The sequence below is a fragment of the Anastrepha ludens genome, chromosome 2 (genome assembly GCF_028408465.1).
Source record: "Anastrepha ludens isolate Willacy chromosome 2, idAnaLude1.1, whole genome shotgun sequence".
Lineage (NCBI taxonomy): Eukaryota > Metazoa > Arthropoda > Insecta > Diptera > Tephritidae > Anastrepha > Anastrepha ludens.
The window spans coordinates 168107496-168127757 of record NC_071498.1 but is presented as its reverse complement, the minus strand read 5'-3'; the positions used below and the strand labels follow the sequence as shown (position 1 = coordinate 168127757).

General features: G+C 37.5%; 1 protein-coding gene across 1 annotated transcript; it reads left to right on the top strand.

Annotated features, from left to right (window-relative positions):
• The first annotated feature begins 547 nt into the window (after nt 1-547).
• Nucleotides 548-19209, top strand: LOC128855800 (spermosin). Its single transcript, XM_054090985.1, has 7 exons — nt 548-1282; nt 8976-9887; nt 12696-12798; nt 12917-13095; nt 13188-13289; nt 13474-13641; nt 18852-19209. The coding sequence occupies exons 1-7, from the start codon at nt 1237-1239 to the stop codon at nt 19034-19036; spliced, it is 1695 nt and encodes a 564-aa protein (XP_053946960.1). The 5' UTR covers nt 548-1236; the 3' UTR covers nt 19037-19209.
• The last annotated feature ends 1053 nt before the right edge of the window (nt 19210-20262 follow it).

Genomic DNA, 20262 nt, shown 5'->3' with positions numbered 1-20262 from the left:
CTAAAAGGAGACCATGTCGAAAAATTAAAAAAAAATTACCCTAAATAATTAAGTAGTTTTTATTTTTGACGAACTTTTCAAACGATCGTCGTGTTAGTTTAAGAGCAAATTTTTGGTGCCAAAAATTCATCTTTTGCAGCAATTCTTTGGTTGCTCTTAATCAACTATGGCGGCCTCCGTAGCTGAAGAGGTTGATGCGTGACTACCACTTGAGAGAGCATAGGTTCGAATATCCGTGCATGAAGCACCAAAATGATAGAAAATGTTTTTTCAAATAGCAGTCGCCCCTTGCCAGGCAATGGTAAACCTCCGAATGTATTTCTGCCATGAAAAAGTTTCTCATAAAAAACCGGAGTCGGAGCTTACAACTGTACGTCCCTCCATTTGAGAAACAAGACACACGCCACAAATATAAACCTAAACGTTTATTTCACTGTAATATTTGTAATATCAACACACTGTGGCATACGACGCCACCTTTTCTATGCTTATGAGACACAGATTCATTGCTCCGGTTTCGCCAGTCAGCTGTTAAGGTTAACCGAAACGGGGCTATTCTTTAGTTCAATACGGACAAGTGAATAACACAACTGATTCGCCGAATACGTGCTATTGTTTCGCAGTCGATTTTATTTACTTGTTTTTTCGCTGCTGACTTCTTCTTTCTTGTTTCCTGCCTGCAAGCACTCAAATAAACACAAAGTTTTCGAAACTGTTTCAATATCGAGTTGAGCGGGAAACGTGTTGGTTGACAGAGGCTTGTGGGATGCTGTGAAGTGCGTTTAAATTAAGTCTGTGAAGGAAAAATAAATTTAAAAAAATGTAAAAAAAAATCCAAAAAAAATATTTTTGAAGTACTGTGAAAATAAATAATAAAGAAAAAATTGCACATGTAAATAAACGCATGTTGAACATTAATAAAATATTGAAAAATAAAAATGTATTTTATTTGAAGTGCGCGCCTATGCAAGTAATGACAACCTAAAATCAAATTATTTGTATCAAATCAAGTAATCAAAGTGAACCGCTATACGCAGGTGACCGCGAAAACTTGTCAATCAGCGTCAACAGCGCCGCTGCTCTGTTGGTAGAGAAGCTATTTTGCTATTAGCAGCGATTAAGATAAAGATAAATAAAGCGGATGAAAAAATAATCAAAAAAACATATACACAAAAATTTGAAGAAAAAATATATAAAAAGTGATACAAAGTAAATAAAATAAAATAAATTTTAATTATGCACCGGTGGAATTGTTTGCTGATTTTGTCTACATTTTATAAACGTGAGTCTATTCATACATACGTATGTTTGCAAGTGTGTGTACATGCAGGCTGCACCATTTAAACTAAGAATGTTGTTCCTTGTTAAGTGGGTGTGGACGTAAGTGTAATTATAAAAAATATGTACAAATACTTCATCGCATTTAAATAGGTGGCTTTGTACCACCTGTTGCATGTCAACGAACCAGGCAATCATGATTAATAACTTCAATAACCCAACATAAATAATTTAACACCAAACATAAACCATAAAAGGTTATTATTTTATAAATCTATGAAAATGAAGTTAATGTGAATAAAGAATATTATATTTAAGACACATGAGGACCGGAAGAGGAATTTATATACAAGGTGAAGTCCAAAAGAAACAAGACTGGCGTCATAAAAATGTTTTTGATGGCGCCATCTTTTTAATGAGTTAGTGCGTTGGAAGTAACATCCCTAGCTGACTTCCAAGGAAAGCTTGGTGACATTCGGTTCAGTGGAAGCGAAGTTATTGCGTCTCAAGTGTCAGTATGTTTGTGTCATCGGTACAAAAATGAGTTGCGAACAAAGAGCTAATATCAAATTTTGTTTTAAAATCGGTGAAACGTTTACCGAAACATTTGAATTGATGAAAAAAGTGTATGACGTAGATTGTCTATCTCGTGCCAGAGTTCATGAGTGGTTTACACGTTTGAGAGATGGTTGTGAGGACATAAATTACAATGAACATACAGGCCGCCTAAAATCAGTAACCACCGAAAACTTCATCGAAGTTGTTCGTAAATTTATCATAAGTGAACCGAAATCATCATTGAAATTCATAGAATCGGAGTTGAATATCTCCAAAACATCGATTTATCGCATTTTAACTGACCATTTGGGCTTACAAAAGGTCTGTGCACGTTTCATTCCGTAAAAGTTAACTGAGGACCAAAAATTGCTCAGAATTCAACATTCGAAAGACCTCATTAAAGAGGCGAGAAAAGACGAGAACTTTCTTTACAACATTTTAACTGATCATGAAACGTGGTGTTTCCAACATGAACCTGAAACTAAGCGGCAAAGTGCTGAATGGAAGGCCCCAGATGAGCCACCACACAAAACTCGCATTTGGAGTAGTCAAAAATCAAGTCGATGCTCATTTGGATATAACAGATTCCAAGAGAATTGTCCACAAGGAGTTCGTTTTCGTTCTATTTTGGAGTTTTGAAACGTTTGTTGCATCGCATTAGTCGAATTCGTCCTAAATACCGCGAAGCAGGAAGCTGGCGCTCATTGCGTGATAATACACCAACTCATCGATCCGCTCTTGTGACTGATTTTTTGACTAGAAATGGCATTTTAACCAGCAATCACTTACCGTATTCGACTCATATAGCTTCCTGTGACTTCTACCTATTCGGAAAATTGCATTTGGCCATGAAAGGAAAACGTTTTGCGTCCGTAGAGGCTACCCAAAAGGCTTCAATTGACATCCTGAAGGACATTCCGGTCAATGAACTGAAATACACTTTCGAAAAGCTTTTAGAGTACACCAAACAGTGTATCGAGCCCAGAGGGGACTATATAAATAAACTCCAAGTTATCAGAAAAAAGCTCCTGTTGTTTCTATTTTAGTTCAGTCTCGTTTATTTTGGACTTCACCTTGTACATGCATCGGGTGTTTTTTTTAGCTGTATGAGAACTATCAATATTGTTAACTATGGTTTGACAGCTGAGAATGGCAAGCTGTGTTGATATTTATATTCAGTTAGATTTAGGAGGAGGGGGTTGAGTATTTGTGGATTACGAATGAAAACTAATTTGCGGTTATGTTAGCCGCTGCTGATGAAGTTCATCAAATGTTTGATATCAAGGCCTGCTATATCAACAAGCGTAGGAATGAAGTGAGAACCAAAAGGCTTAAATCTTAGTCTCGAGAGAGCGGGGCAGCTAAGGAGAAGATGCTGAGATAATTCCACCTCATCCTCCGAACAGCTGACGCAAAAAGGACTCAAGTAATTCTAAATCTCACGTCAAGATATACTTGCGGATTGTGTGCCCTGAGAACACCTACGAAGTTTGGGAGCTGAGGTTTTGACATTCTCAGAATATCCCTCGAACGCCTCCGATCCACACCTCACCTCACATGTCCCTTGTCTGGCCTGCTCGTCCGCTTCGCAGTTTCTCACAATACATTGCCTCTACACTTTTGTAGTCCGGCCGATCATAATATATGGAATACTTGGAAAATATGGAATACTGGTTACGTTAGAATCATGAGGAGGGTCTAAAGAACAGTTTTTTTATGCATCTCTGGCACTTGAAGGACTATCCCAAACAAAACGCGGAAGTGCTGATCAACTTGTCCGCACTAATTAATATATTTTAGGGAAACGCGTGGCCGGCGCCTCGGAGCTTAGACCTAAAAGTAAGGCGCTATAGAAAGACCGGTGGTTTGGCCAAGCCTCTATTTTATACACTCTGAATAGACTCTTAAAGACGAATATACCGTCTTAAAGACGAATATACCGTCAAGAAGAGAGTGGCAGACACCAAAGCCATGGAGAAGGGAGGAATTAAATTTCTAAAATAGATGGTTCCAAGCTAGACGATAAGGATGGCTATAGAGTATTTTCGAAAGAATTACGACTGGAACTATCCGTTCGACTGCCAGACTACTGTAACGTCTATTAGGCAGAGATTCTAGCTATAAAAGAAGTGGCTACATCTCTAAATACGCATGCCGTAACAAAAACGACTAAAAATATACTCTCGTATAGCCAGGCGGCCATTAACTCAATGAATGCGGCTACTAAGATCGAAGGTTACACAGGAATTTCGCACAGGCCTAAATGACATTGGCGCCATATGCAAGGACAGTCTTGTTTGGTTTCCGGGAATTAGGAATAACATTAACCAAGAGGCCAATGGAGATGAAGACACATACGTAACAGTTATGATACTATGGCCGCAAATAAATAATAAAAAGCAACTGCTTAACCTTTCAAGAGAGGACATCTCGAAGGTCGTGGCTTGTATAACTGATTATTGGCTATTTGACAGGCATTCCTTGAGACTAGAAGTTTCCTCCCATGAATATTGCAGAAGTTGTAGAGATGAGAAAGAGGAAGGGAAAGGGAAACAGTTAAGTACTTCCCTTGCAATTGTCTAGCCGTGGCTTTTCAACTCTCTTACGGAACTGTCTGCCGTGGGCTACATAAGAGCCACAAAATGATGGCATGATTGCCATGATGCGATTCGCGTGTCGCATAGTGTTATCGCAACGGACCTGTAAGGTATAAGTGAGTTGGTTGTATATACCGCCTACCACCATAACCTAACATAATCTAACCGAAGATTTCGCAAGTCAACATGAATAGTTTAACATTACAACAACGTTTTCGATTTGTGATCATAGATCACTGGCGGCATCATCGGTCCTTACTGCCTTTAAAATGAGGAAGGAGCAGCCGTTACGATGAATGGATTTATTGCAATATTCAACTCACCATTGACACCATATGGCCAGATTTATTGGAAAAAGTAGTCAAAAATTTAACTGATCGAAAGGACTGGTAGCCGCGGGATATCATATTTAAAAAGCAAATGCTATAAAATTTCTACTATATTAGATTATAATAATAAAATCTAGTCAATAATATTTGTGTTTTGTATTATCACCAAACACCTAGGAGGAGTGTACGCGCCAATTATTTGTTTATTTTTTTTATTATAATTTTAAGTTTCAAGATCTTGGTAAGGGTAATGGTTGCACGGGTTAGGCTAAGGCCTTTATGTACTGTGACCAGATCGATCTATTCCCCTAATTACTTAATTATTATTATTTAGTATACCGAGAAATCGAACCAGCTCCTTAGGAGGAAGCAATTGCAGGTCTTACTCCTCTAGTTGGTACGAACCCAGGATTCTGTGTCTCCTTAGGTCTAACGCCTCACAGTTGGTGATTAAGTGTTCCATAGACTCCTCTTCATCACAGCAGAACCTGTATAATCTTGTGCTAGATAACCCTAGTGTTAGAGATTTAGGCCCCACTATTCCTGCTCCTACTCCTTGGAGCATTTTGGAACCATATGTGTACCATTTTTGTGAGTACGGGTTCCGTGTGGTCATTCGCATGGGCTATGCATACTGTATGTTGAACCCTGTTCAAGATATTGAGGTGCCCAGTAAGATCTCCTGCTTTAAGTTTTTCTTTTATATGAAAAGACAATGCTTGCATAGTAGCTTCCTCTTGTATCACTAAATGCAGCGGTAGTAAATTTAAAAGTGCTTTCATGCCAGCATTTGGGGCAAGATCTTAAAAATACACCCAATATATATATATATATATATATGTATAAATATAAATTATATTTGTGGCATGCATCTTGATTTTAGGTCACAAATGAAGAGACTTAAAAGTTTCATGCCACCTCGGAACAACAGATGTATTTTTTATGAAAGGCTTTTCAAGAAGCTTTCATGGCAGCAATGCACTCAGATGTTTGCTATAGCCAGCCGAGAGGTGACTGCTCTTAGAAAAAAGCCTATTCTATCATCTGGTGCTTCATGTGCACAGAGGGTTTCGAATATGAGCCTTCCCGCATGGTAGTCACGCACAAAACCATTCGGCTACGATGACCGCCGTATTATAAATTTGAAATTCCAAAAATGTTTAAACTGACTTTTTTAATACGAAACTACAGCATTGGGATTTTCCACAGAATATCCGAAGGCTGCATTGATATCGACAGAGCGACAAGGGCAAGTATGACACATGTCATTTGTGCTTTGCTGTATTGCTGTATTGAAACAAAAGCATAATCAACCACAATTCTTGGCACGCAGATGCGTAAGCTGCGTTTTTAGTCTTAATTGACACTTCATTGTTTCCTCCAATTTGAAAAGTTAATTGTTTTGTATTTAAACTAATGCAGATTTAAGTATCAACAACTGCTGATTAGTGTAACAAATATGCAAATATGCGCATATGTATGTAGTACCATGTAATCACGAAGTTGTTTAGCGATTAAGCGCGCAACTCGTTTCTTATGTAGAGTATAAATATACGTACTTATGTGTACATACATACATATATGTGTGTATGTATGTATGTATGTACGTATGCATATGCCCACATGTGCTTACTCTGCATGCCCGCATGGCAGTTATACTACATACCCATAAATGCCCTTGGTTGTGACGCAATGAGCCAGCGATATGCCGGTATAGCTTTTAGCAAAACAACAAAACAAAAGACTTTTGGCACGAACTTGATAGTTGCAGGGCGTGTGTGTACGTATGCATGTAGGTGCATATTTTACAAAAACATGGACATGCATGAAGATATTTATAAATAATAAATATATGTCATAAATACATATATTTTAAAACAAAACAAAAAAAAAAATTGAAAAGCAAAAACAGGAAGGCGTAGTTCGAGCCGACGACTTTAAGTGATTACGGCTGGTATTATGCAATTTAAATATAAATCTCTTTAGCACAGTCTTTACGTTATGTAGATTAGTTGGTATAACAATTAAAGAATAGTAAATTGCAGGTATAATGCACATATCAACGGCCTGCAGTAGCTAAAGAAACCTGTGTACACTTCAACTACATCGAATTCGAATGTCTATTGAAAGTCATTTCAATGCCTATGTTGTCGAGCATCATCGGTGCAGGAATCGGCATACCAAATCATGCGAGCATGAAGTTATACAGCGCTGATTTATCACACAGTACATTGACATATAGTTATAGTTTATAATAGCCCTTCAATTTCTGAATTTTATGATCATTTCAAATCTTTATTGGATGTCGGGCTTCTATACATTGGACCATGCCGACCATCTCGAATCCGATCTCTCTGGATTCGCCTCTTGAAATGCATGAGCTAAACTCTGTATTAAAGGAATCAAAGAACAAACGGCCTAGATCGTATAAGTTACGAATTTTATAAATATGCACCTGAAAGCTTTTTATATAGGGGCAATATCAATTTTCAACAAAATATTTTTGAAAAAGCAAATTCCAACTCGTTCCGGTTAGCCGTAATTGTTTGTCTATTCAAAAAAGGGGATCCGCGTCTCACCTCAAATTATAGGGGCCCACGCTTGATACTTTGTACAAAACCTTTACTGGTCTTCTTTTAACACGCATCAATGTTTGGGCGAATGTGAACGAAATAATTATTGATTTTCAAACAAGTTTTCGGAGAGGATAGTCAACAATAGATAATCTTTTTAACCTGTCTTCTATTGTGCATCTTCGAGGCTAAGAAGAAAACTTTTGCATTTTTTGTTGACTTCACATGCGCATTCCATACTATATCGCGAGATGTGTGTTTTTGTATACTAGTTGTGCGATGACGCGTTATCATCATGCAAAATCCAAGAATTGTTTGCCCACTTTTCCGGCCGGCCAGGCAGACACTAATGATCCGATGATGAAAAAATATAGACCGGTTCCCACGTCCGCGGTTCGTTTAAATTCAACATTCCCGGCACTTTCTATTCATAGGGTACATATAGTTCAGCTAAAACGCTGGAATCGTGCGTTCCATCTCTCGCCTTTCTAATGAATTTTTGTGTCCGAATCTAGTGCTAAATACCACCAAGTATTGAATGCTGATAACAAAATACTTCAATAGTGAAGGTCTTGTCACGGTCGTTAGTCCCTCTGATTTTGGGAACCAATATACCATTCTTGCCTTTCCTGGCGTATAAATTGATATCCTGAGGAGAGTAGTGGTAGTAAGTGCCCTCCAAGAAGTGAACCCTGCTTCTTTATATGACAGCTGTAGAAAGCATCGCAAGATGCGATGATCTCCTTACTTTGTTTCAACCATCGCATCCCTTGGTTGGTGGCGCCAATTTACCCATTAAGGCACCAAATATTCCTGGTATATGCCCAACGACTTAGTTCTTAAAATGTTGGCTTTGGTTGTTATCCAGACGTGGTTCTCATCAGAGACTTGTTGACATTTTTCAATAGGACTCGCTTTCAAGTTGCCGGTCCCAATATATAGTACAAGTAAATATAAGAAAAATCTTGAATGGGTTCATAAAATTATATAAACATACTGAAGAATAAATACATACACATTAGGGCGGGTCGATTTAAAAATCGCTCATTGCTCTGTGAAAATCGTATTCTAGGGATCAAAATAAGAAATTTTGCCGAAGGAACCATACCTCTAAAACGAATTCTGATGTCCCCCAATTTGGGTCGAACGAAAAATCCCACTTTGACCCATTTAGAGTCCTCCAATCGAGTCCAAATGTATGACCGACCCCCACTAACTTTGGACGGCCGATTCACCCATGCCAGTAGCCCACCCCCTGGAACTCCCCTGGGGGGTTCCCCATACAATCATTTCAAAATATCAACAGTTTTGGCCTTTACATGAGAAAAGAAACTAAAAAGTTCGACCCAAATTGGGGGACATCAGAATTCGTTTTAGAGGTATGGTGCCTTCGGAAAAGTTTCTTATTTTGATCCCTAGAATATGATTTTCACAGAGCAATGGGCGATTTTTTTGCCTCCCCACAAATCGACCCGGCCTAATACACATACATATATATATATATACATACATGCTTGAAGTATTTTTACAATGCAGCAAAGAAAATCTTATTTAATTACTATAAAGTTCTCTTAAGAAACTGCTCCGAAACTAAACCACATTTTCATTCCCTTTCTTAACATGCTTTTTATCAATTCCAGTTACCAATGCCATTGCCCTACCCACCGGCCTGCCCAAATGTAATTGCATACCCGTGAAAGAATGCGAACCCATCGCTTACTTACTCCTGAATCACAGGCCACATGAAGCTGACTTGATATTCAAAATAGTGCAGAGTGCCGGTTGTGGTTATGCCGGTCTTGATCCGCTCGTCTGCTGTCCCACCACCTATGCTAACCACAAAATAGCGACGCGCGTGCATTCAACTGAAAGTGATACATTCGGCAGAACAGATCCCGACGCCTGGGTATGGGACAGCGTAGAATTACCTACACGCTTTGGCGCGTTCACAGAAAAGTTGTTGGCAGCCAGTTCAGATGCTCGATCAACTAAACGACGATCAAAAGATTTTTACGAAGAAACAGATATATTTGATTTTAAGGATCCAAAAACTGAAAGAAATTTTCCGCATTCTTTCTACGAAGAAGCAGTTGAGCTCCAGGACAATGATGATACTAAAATAGAACGCGGCTGTGGAGGCCTACCCCATAAATACTTTACAAAGCAACCACATACACAGCGACATCACTTTGACGAGCATAAATCCATTCATCACCACGAACATGATCACCATAGCGTGGACGATAGCAACGATTACGATGAGGGGGAGGAATATCCACGCATTATTTTTAGGCCAATAAATGATGGCCCTGTTATATATCCAGATGACAGACGTTTGAATCGGCCATTTCAGTTTCCAATGCAAAGAACTACTACGACAACAACACAGACACCGAGAACAACTAAAACAACCACTACAACAATAAAACCTGGGGTGAAGGCGACGGAGCAGTCCAAAGTTAACACAGCGCGTTGTGGCATACCGGAAATAGACGGCCAAAGTGGCGAACGCATATATCCATGGATATCACGCATAGCTTATATTAACAAAAGTGAGTGAGCATTTTATTTACTCAATTGTTTTCATTTCAGTGAAAATGTACAATGCGACTTCACATAATTTCATTGACCACCTTCTGCATCTTCTTGGTCAAGACAACACCGAAGAGGAAGACGAGCGTACATTTGAAAAGTGACCAATTGCTTTCGCTTAATTGAAATCGGCCCTCTCTATTCGTCAAAGATGAAATGGAATTTGTTAGTTTCGACATCAGGCTTTGTTTGTCATCTTCAGCGGCTACTTGGAGTTCGCTTTCGCCTGCGGTACCAGCCATATCGAGTTGCTGGGCTTTCTGTAATGGAAAAAGAGAAAAAAATTAAAGCAAAAAGAAAAAAAAAAGAAATACGAAAGTGCTGATTTCGGTCCGAACCGAACATTATGTAAAAATTAGTTTAGTAAAATTTAATTTGGGGCCGACTGTTCATATTTGGAATCGAAAATGAGATGTGTTACTTGTAACATCAGACAGGCATTAATTTAAACTTAACATATAAAAAAAGGGCGCGGGTTTTATCCCGAACTCAATAATATTGAAGCCGGATCTAAATCAGATAGGGAACAAAATGGAAATGAAATGGTTGAAGAACCATTCTGGCACTCCCCAAGTAGCACTAAAGCGCGTTTCGATACCATTATGAGATCTCCAACAGGCAGATATCTACATCCAGCCAGAGCTGTTGATGTAATGGAGAAAATTTATGGGATTTACAGTCGGTGTCAGAAAAAAAGGAACCGCGATTATTCATGAAGTATATATAGTAAGATACATATTTAAATTTTTTTTTCATAAAAGTTGTACAAAACTATGCCTCGCAATTACTCAATAAGCTCAGTAGTCTCCATCGTTGTCGAGTATAGCCTCACATCTTCTCGGTATGCTTTGAACCAGCTTATCTGCGCAGCTCGTCGACAAAGAGGACCAGATTTTGCAAACTTGACGCACAAGTGGGCTTAAATCGTGGACTATCTTTTCGACAAGATGCGTTTTCATAATTCCCCACACATTTACAATGGGGTTGGCATCTGGGGACTGGAAAGGCGTGACGCCATTTTTTTGTTTTGTTGCTTCTCAATGTGTTTTTCTGAGAGCAGTAGTTTTGATGATGTGGGACGGCAGGATATGTTCGCCTCCTTTAATCGACGTTCGTTGGTGTTGATACTCACATCTTTTCTCTTTTTAGCAAGAACTAATCGTGCTTGGCGTAGACGCAAAGAAGGGTCCCGCTTAAAAAGTTAGACGATCACTTTATCTTGCTTTTTTGTCGTCACTCGCTTCAAACCGCGCTCGGAAAAGTCATCAGCACAAACTTTTTTGTTTTTTTAATTACTTTTGCAGTCGTAAGTAAATTTCGGCCCTTTCGAATGCGTGCATAAAAATACCGCCTCAAAACGCATCGCGTATGTCTCACTCATTTTTGTTTGAGTGCGTTTACGGGACACTACCTGAGTTAGCACTGGCGTCGTAGCCCTTGAGTGAGACTATTATGCAGCAAAAAGCATAACGAAATATATCTCGAAGTTAGAAGAAAGAAACCGGTTATTTTCTTCTGACACAGACTGTAGATAAGCGAACTGCCCCAAGCTGTCGATGAAAGGAGCATCCAGTGAACTTAATCGTCAAGCTGCCAAATCAGAAAAAGTGCTCAACAGTTTCCTTCTCTGAAAGTTCCCCTCAGCTTCTGCAATGGAGGTTAAATGATAAACCTAGCTTTTCCGCGTGTGTGGCGATCGTCTAATGATCGGTAAACACAGCAAAGAGTTTGAAAATTGAATGGCGTGGAGTTCCCAGAACTTTCTGCATCCTGGGTCTATTGTACTGGGGCCAAACAGTTTTCGAAATAGCACATGAGGAAATGAAACTCCATCTTTTCTGCGCTTTCCTGAGAAATAAGGAATCTAATTTTGGACGAGTTTTTAAGCCGTTGTCGAAATACAAGCTTTTATCTAAAAGTGGAGAAGGCGCGGTCCATTTTCCAAAATTAGACTTGAGTAATTTTTTGGTTTTTTGGTTTTCAAAGTGATTCATTTTGCAACATTTATCAAATTTTTAATTTTTTTAGTTACCGTTTTATTGGAGGGGGACGTGGTTATTGACCGATTTCGCTCGTTTTCAATACTAGCTTATCATGGACAAATAGGAATATGTCTTCCAAGTTTCGCATTAATTTTTGGATGAAAAAATGAACACACAGACTTTTATCAACGCTTTTTAGTAGGGTTTTACTCCCGCTTTTTTCGAAACTATTCTGTGCGAGGCGAGCCCAGAATGGTGTTCAGCGCACAAAAATATATATGAAATCTGGCTCATATAAACAAAAAAAAACCTGAATTTTGTGAGCCTGTGTTGTAAATCTAAATAAAAAATAAAAATAGTTACATAAAAAATATTTCCGGCATTCCATTAAATAAATTTATATAAAAAATTACTCATTACTTGATTTTACTTAAGTTTAAAGCAAGGCGAATCTATTACAAGTAGTAGCAGTAAAGCAGCTAATCTGTTGATTTCTTTCGCCGTGTACATTCGGATGCCAGCACAAAATTAAATTGAACTTGAAATTTGTAATTCGAAAATTGCAATTTCCTTATGAATTTTAATTCAAGACTTTTTATACATAAATAAATAAAATAGTGAGAAAGTGCGTAATTTGTTTTACCTAAATAAATCACTTCTTGACTTTCTACTTTAACGCGACTTTCTAATGTACACAATGTTGTTGTTGTCCTTAAGTAACCACCACATTTAATGAATTCGCCTGTGTTTAAGGTATTACAATAAATTTCTAAAATTCTCTTTCAGCCAATAATTTCATAAGCTATCGCTGTTCCGGTTCGGTTGTAAGTCAATCACACATCCTGACAGCCGCGCACTGTGTTGTCAACCTTGTTAGCGATCTGCGGCTGTGAGTACCCAAAACACCTATATATATTTGTGTGTACCTACATATGTACACATGTCTCACTACGAGTATTATATGTTAATAAAACCGTTTCTTTTTCATCGTAACATTTACTCCTCAGCTCTCATGTGCGCATTGGTGGTGTGGCGCTTTCCCCTAACTGCACTGCCAACAGCAATGTTAATTGCTCCATCACTACACGTATTTATCAAATCGCCGAAGTGCGCGTACATCCAAGCTACGATCAGCCGAAGTATGCCAATGACATTGCGTTAGTAAAAATAATCGGCGAAGCAAATGGTAAGTGAGAGCTGAAATTGCAGTCATTTCTGTAAATTCAATTATTTACGCTTACCATCTTAATACTCCTTACACAAACATACGGAGTGTAGAATATACACCCATTTGCTTACCTCCGAAACTATCTGCTTCTGTGCGGGATGAGCTTATAGGCAGCCCTGGAATTGCGCTTGGCTGGACAGCGGATTTGGAAGGTGAGATTTCTCTTTGCTTTACTTAAAATTTAATAAATCTTTTCGTTATTTCGTGAACAAATTAGTTGATTTAATTTGTGTGACAAATTATTTATTTCTTTTATGTATTTAGTTTTTTTTTTGTTTTTGATTGAAAAATTTCGATTTTGTGAAAGCTATAAATTTTTTTAAATTAACATTTCAGGCAATGATACAGGTAGCCCAAGAGTACGTTACCTCAGTTTGCCGATAGTTAATACAACTGAGTGCGCCATTACCTATGCGAAATTCAGTGAGAACTTCAACGATCCCATCATTATTACGCCATCACAGATATGTGCTCAGGGTGGACCTATGAATGATGTCTGTCGAGGTGAGTAATTTGAAAGTAAACTGGATTTAAAGTGATACTGAGGAACTTGCACAACTCCACAGATAAAGGAGAAATTGTAAAAGAATTAGGTGAACTTGGGCATGAGGTTACAAATATTCATAACATCTTACACGCTACTACCAAATCACCTTTGCCACTGTTTATACTAGAATTAAAAACCAAGTCCAACAACAAAGACATATACACTATTACACATCTACTACATTGCAAAATTAAATTTGAGCCTCCACATCAAAAACGCACTTTGCCTCAATACACAAACTGCCAAAAATACGGTCATACAAAAAATTTTTGTTTTAAAACACCTGTGTGTGTCAAATGTGCTGGAAGTCATAAAGCCATAGAATGTCCAGTCAAGGACATTAACGAAATAAAATGTGCTCTCTGTGGTAAAAACCACACAGCTAATTACAAGGGATGCATGATTTATAAATCATTAAAAATACAGCAATTTCCAAGTCTCAGACACAAAAATCCCACCACAATTACAAACACACAAGAAAAAGTTGCATCACAAACTACACTAGACAATGTGACAACTCAACACAGTACTACAACACCAAATTTATCTTACGCTCAAGTAACAGCCATAAACACTAAAAATGATGCTCAATCTATTGCAGCAACTATAACGGAAAACAAAGAAATTTCAGAATTGAAAGATATGATGAAACAATTAATCTCACAAATGTCTGCAATGATAAACATGATCACGTTACTTTGCGCTAAATTTAATGAACGAACAAGTTAAATTAAGAATTGTCCTTTGGAACGCTAACGGTCTAAGCCAACATGCACTGGAACTACAAACATTCCTAAAAAACAATAACATAGACGCAGCTCTAATATCTGAAACACATTTCACAGATAGAAATTATTTAAACATTCCTAACTATACTATTTATCACACCAATCACCCTGATGACAAGGCACATGGTGGAACGGCAGTAATTATAAACAAAGACATTAAATGCATTGATGTGAACCACTATAGACAGGACTACTTGCAAGCGACATCTATACAAATTGAGGACTTTAGTGGTCATTTAACCCTTTCTGCCATATACTGCCCCCCTAAACATAAAAATTCTAAGACACTATACTTTGACTTTCTTAAAACTCTTGAAGGCCGTTTTATTGCAGGCGGAGATTTCAATGCAAAGAATACCTTATGGAGATCCAGAATAACAAACACGAAAGGAAAAAATCTTTACGATGCAATAATAGAAAATAAAAGTGACTTTTTAAGCTCTGGAGAACTAACTTACTGGCCAACTGATATGCGGAAGCGACCTGATTTAATTGACTTTTATATTACGAAAGATATTAAAAGTGAGCAACTGGAAATAAATACAAGCTTTGACCTCTCATCTGACCATTCTCCAATATTCTTAAGCTATGAAACCAGTCCTATCCTAAACTATAAGACACATAAATTTTACAATAATTATACGAACTGGAACTATTTTCGTGAAATTATGGAGCAAAGCCTTAACATAAAAGTCCCCCTAAAGAGCAAAAAAGAAATAGACTCCGCAATCGCATACTTCAATGACAGTATAGTGTATGCAACAACAACTTCCACACCTATAATCAAGATGAGTAACAACAAACACAAATTACCCCATAAAACCTTGGAAAAAATCAGAGAAAAACGAAAACTAAGGCAACAATGGCAATCTACACGCTCACCAGATATCAAAAAAAGGCTGAATATAGCAGCAAAAGAAATTAAAGATATATTAAAAGTGGGCAAGGACGAAAAATTTTAAAAATATATCGCATCACTGGGAGCTACTAGAGCTACAAACTATACACTATGGAAGGCCTGCAAAAAAATCGAAAACGCAGTTATGCACCAACTCCCTCTAAGGACAAGTACAAATTCTTGGGCGAAAACACCAAAAGAAAAAGCAAAAATACTCGCTGATCATTTTAAAAAAACATTTACAAATCAACATAACAACCAAGACATTGACAATTCTGAATTTCATGCCGACCTCACAAATAACATAAATATACCAATCAAGAAAATAACTTCAAAAGAAATTCGTATAGCAATTGAGACAAAAATTGACGTAAATAAATCCCCAGGATATGACGGAATCACAGGAAGGATTCTAAAGGAGTTACCTGACAAAGCAACTCTGTACTTAAGAAATGTATTTAACTCAGCATTACGAATGAAGTATTTTTCACTGCCTTGGAAGGTTGCTGAAATCATCGCAATGCCCAAACCTAATAAAGATGCCTCTGAAGCTTCTTCATACAGACCAATTAGTTTATTACCATCATTATCTAAACTTTTTGAGAAGCTTATACTTGACCGCCTTGACCCCATACTACAGGCACGAAACTTATTTCCCTCACACCAATTTGGATTTCGTAGAAAACACTCAACAATAGAACAGGTACATAGAGTAACAAATAAAATACTATCAGAAATTGACAAAAGAAATACATGTGTTGCTGTGTATCTTGATGTAGCGAAAGCTTTCGACAGCGTGTGGCACAAGGGTTTAATATTTAAACTTAAACAGTATCTTCCACTCGACTACTATTTGTTAATGAAAAGCTATTTAGCAAACAGATTCTTTTATGTGAAATATAGAGACAAATACTCTAATATTCAACTCATGGAAGCCGGTGTACCTCAGGGCAGTGTACTAGGGCCTGTACTATATGTGCTGAACACAGCTGATATTCCCCTGCCTGCAAGTATCGACATGATAGCAACTTTTGCAGATGACACTGTCCTATTGGCAACTCATAAAACCTTAGAAGCAGCAACAAACAAGTTACAACAAATTTTGAACAAAACACTAACATGGTTTAATGCTTGGGGTATACAAATCAATAGTGGCAAAACAATTCATGTAGTTTATTCCAACAAGAAAGTAAGACACAAGAATCTGACAATAAACCACTCACAAATCCCAATAGACACCAAAGCAAGATACCTTGGAATGACCATTGACTCCAAACTTCTCTGGAAAGAACATATTACGATGAAAAGAAATGAGGTAAAAAACAGATTCCGGCAACTATATTGGCTAATTGGCAGGCGCTCGAAACTGTCATTGCTGAATAAAATACTTATATACAAAACTGTGATTGTGCCAATCTGGGCATACGGCATAGAAATCTGGGGTACTGCAAGCAAAAGTAACATTAACATTATTCAACGACTACAATCAAAAATACTCAGAACTATAACCAATGCACCTTGGTACATCCCAAACGAAGACATTCATCGCGATCTCAACATCGAAACAGTAGCAGAAATCATCCGCAAACGCAGCACAAATCATATTGTCCGTTTAATGAACCATTCCAATAATGACATGCGACAACTCCCAACAGCAGAAAGGGCAAACTCTAGGCGGCTCAAACGACCAACCCCAACTCAGCTGATAACTAGAATAATTTAAAGCTATGCACATACCTACACTTGTAAACTCACACAAAAACTTAACCCAAATGTAATATTGATAATGATTAATGTTATAAAATCCAAGCTGCAGAAAGAATTACTTAGTGTCATACGACAGGAGTAATTAATAAAAGAGGCAAAAAAACAAAAAAAAAAAACAAAAAAAAACAAAAGAAAAACTGCAAGTAATAATGGTAAGGCCAAACAAAGTCGCATTCATGAATAGGGCGAATGCTTTGTCCATGAAGAGAAATCGAGTCCATTCTCGGTGAGATAAGCTCTTAGATTACTCATTCCCAGAAAGTAGCCGATGTCATTGAATAGATGGAGAAATTTATGGAATTGTTGATTAGTGATTTTTTTATGTGATATGCATACATGCTCGGTCTGCATTGGGAAGGAATATTTTATTTTATTTTGAACATACCCCATAACATATATGGAGCAATGCTGCTAGAGTAACAGTCCTTGGCAGAATATAAATCCGTGTCGTGAGAACATATATTTTTTCTTTTATTCCGCTCCGCTAGTCTTAGTTATGAAGATTTTAAAGAAGATGTACATCTGAACTCTTTTTCTATTATAAATCGCAAATTACAGAACAGAATTACAAACAAATTCAATGCACCTGTAAAAGAGAGCAATTGACGGTATGTAGTTTACGTGCTGTTTGTGTAGAGCGGAGGGTAAACTACTATTATAACAGAATGATTCGTAAAATGGTGGCAAACCTAGGCTGAGAAATTTTTGTAACTCAGGAGATGCTTTATTACAAAGCGATTCATATAAGGTGATAACGAAGTTGGTAGTTTGAATTTGAATATTGCAATCAAAATGTAAACAGACAATCAAAACAACAAGGAAATAAATATATCACTTTGCCATTCAAACTACGAGATCGCAAGAAAAAACAAATCAGCTGTTCTACCGATATCACCTTATATGAATTCGCCTTACCCCCTGATATAGTCCAACAAGTGGAGCCTGCTACTATTTTATGGCGCCCCCTTATGCCAAATGGATTTTTTGAGAAACTTTTCCTTATCAGAAATTCATTTAACCGCGGTTAAAAACAGTTTCGCCATATAAAAGTACCGCACTTTACTTGAATGTCAAGTCCATCGTACATTAAGAGCCAATATATTTTTGTGATATAGCCTCGAAACGTCAGTTCAAGCATTGCGGGTTCTTTTCTTAATACATTGAGTGCCTTGCCGTACATTTTTGTATGACACCAAGTACTTCCTGTTAATCAATATATACTTTATGAAATGGTCTCAAACAAAAACCATGGTGAAAAGAATTCAGAGATGTGGCCAAAACCAGATCGTTAATCGGCTCTCAGGGATTTTGAAGGAATCAGTTGATTGGCTGGCGTAACTGGGGTCATGATAGCAGTTTGATTACGAAAAATCTGAGATTGTGTTGGTGATATATGAAAAAAGAGAGAGAAAAAAAAGAGTTTTCACTTAGGTTGCTCTCTGAATGTTATGTTGCTCTCTTATGTTACTGCCCACACACGAATAATTGGACGAGTGGAATGAGCGGGTAGAATTCTGCTTGATCCCAACTTTCTAAAATTGGATTGACAGGATTTTCGTTAAAGTGCTATTTAATGTGAAAGGGACTAACTTTTAAAATAACGAAATAATAACTACTCTTAAAACTAATATCTTTTAACGTTTATCATCGTTATTATTCATGATTGAATATTGAATTTTGCAATACTAATTTTTTCTTATTTTCAATTATGCAGGTGACAGTGGTGGTCCGTTTATGGATGAGGGCTCCTCTGGTTTAATAAATTCAAGTGGTCGCCATTCTTTATTAGGTATTGTGGCTTTTGGACCTACAAAATGTGGCATGTCGAATATACCAGGAGTCTATACGCGCGTCAGTTCCTACTTGGGATGGATCATAGAAAGTATTAGCTTAAGGTAACCTGTATTTCTAACCACAAAATTGCACATACACACATACTTCCTTTTTTTAATCAGTTTAATCAGCATTCAATATTAAGTACTGAAGCAATATTTATTTTAGTATTAGCATTTCTTGTTTATGGAATTATAATTTGTTGTTTATAAAATAAAATAAAAATCATGCACAATAATTGTGCAGGCATTAAATAACTTTTGTGTTTTGCTGATATTCTAAGAATCCAACTAGTGATGCGTACTCACCCAGATGCTTTAGTCGATTGTCTCTATTGTTCAAACATTTCCTTGGTTAATAATGCTTTCTCTCGTAGACGAATTCATAGTTGCGAATAGTCATGCCTAAGTCAAAGGGAAATCAATTTAGAGGCATCGGATTTCAAATTGAAATAAAACAATGAAAATTCGAATTGATTGGATAACCTTTCTTATTTTTGTGTAGAACCATTCATGACATTTATTTTTTAAAGATAATCCCTTTCAAATGTTGGCCGCAACAGCGCCGTACTTTGGCCATCCGTAAACATCAATTTTGGATGACTCGCTGGAAGACTTCGGTCGGTATCTCGTGAATAAGTTTAATAATGCTGACTTCCAATGTCTCAATTCAAGCTGATTTATCCACAAATCATTTAGACTTTACATACCCGCACGGACCTACAAATAAAAGTTCAAAGGTGTGAAATACCACGATCTTGGTGGGTAATCCACTGATCCGAGTCGAGAGATAAATTGCTATCCTGGCGCGATATTGTTCGCCATTCACTGTTTCATTGGTGCCAGCATCGTCTTTGAAACATGGAAGAAATATGGCCCAATGATTCCTCCAGTCCATGGGCCCCACCAAATGGTTGTTTTCAATGGATGAAATGTATATTCTTGAATGGCTTCGGGTTCTTCTTCAGCCCAAATAAGGCAATTTTGCTTATTGACGTAGCCATTAAGCCGAAAATGGGCCGCTCGTCGAACACCATAAGTTGGCTTGAGCGCGCGATGAACGCTTTTCACGGAGCGTCTATTTTCGCAAAACAATTGTCCGATTTGTAAACGTTGTTGAGATGTAAACGTTTGTAAATGTTGTTAAGGCCATGATGAAACGTCAAGGAATACCGAAAAAAATATAAGCAAACGTTGAAGGATTTCAACGATTTAAATAAATCTCTCTATAATAGCTATATTAATACCATGGAGTTAAGCATTAAAGCATATCCCAAAATCTTCTGGAAATAC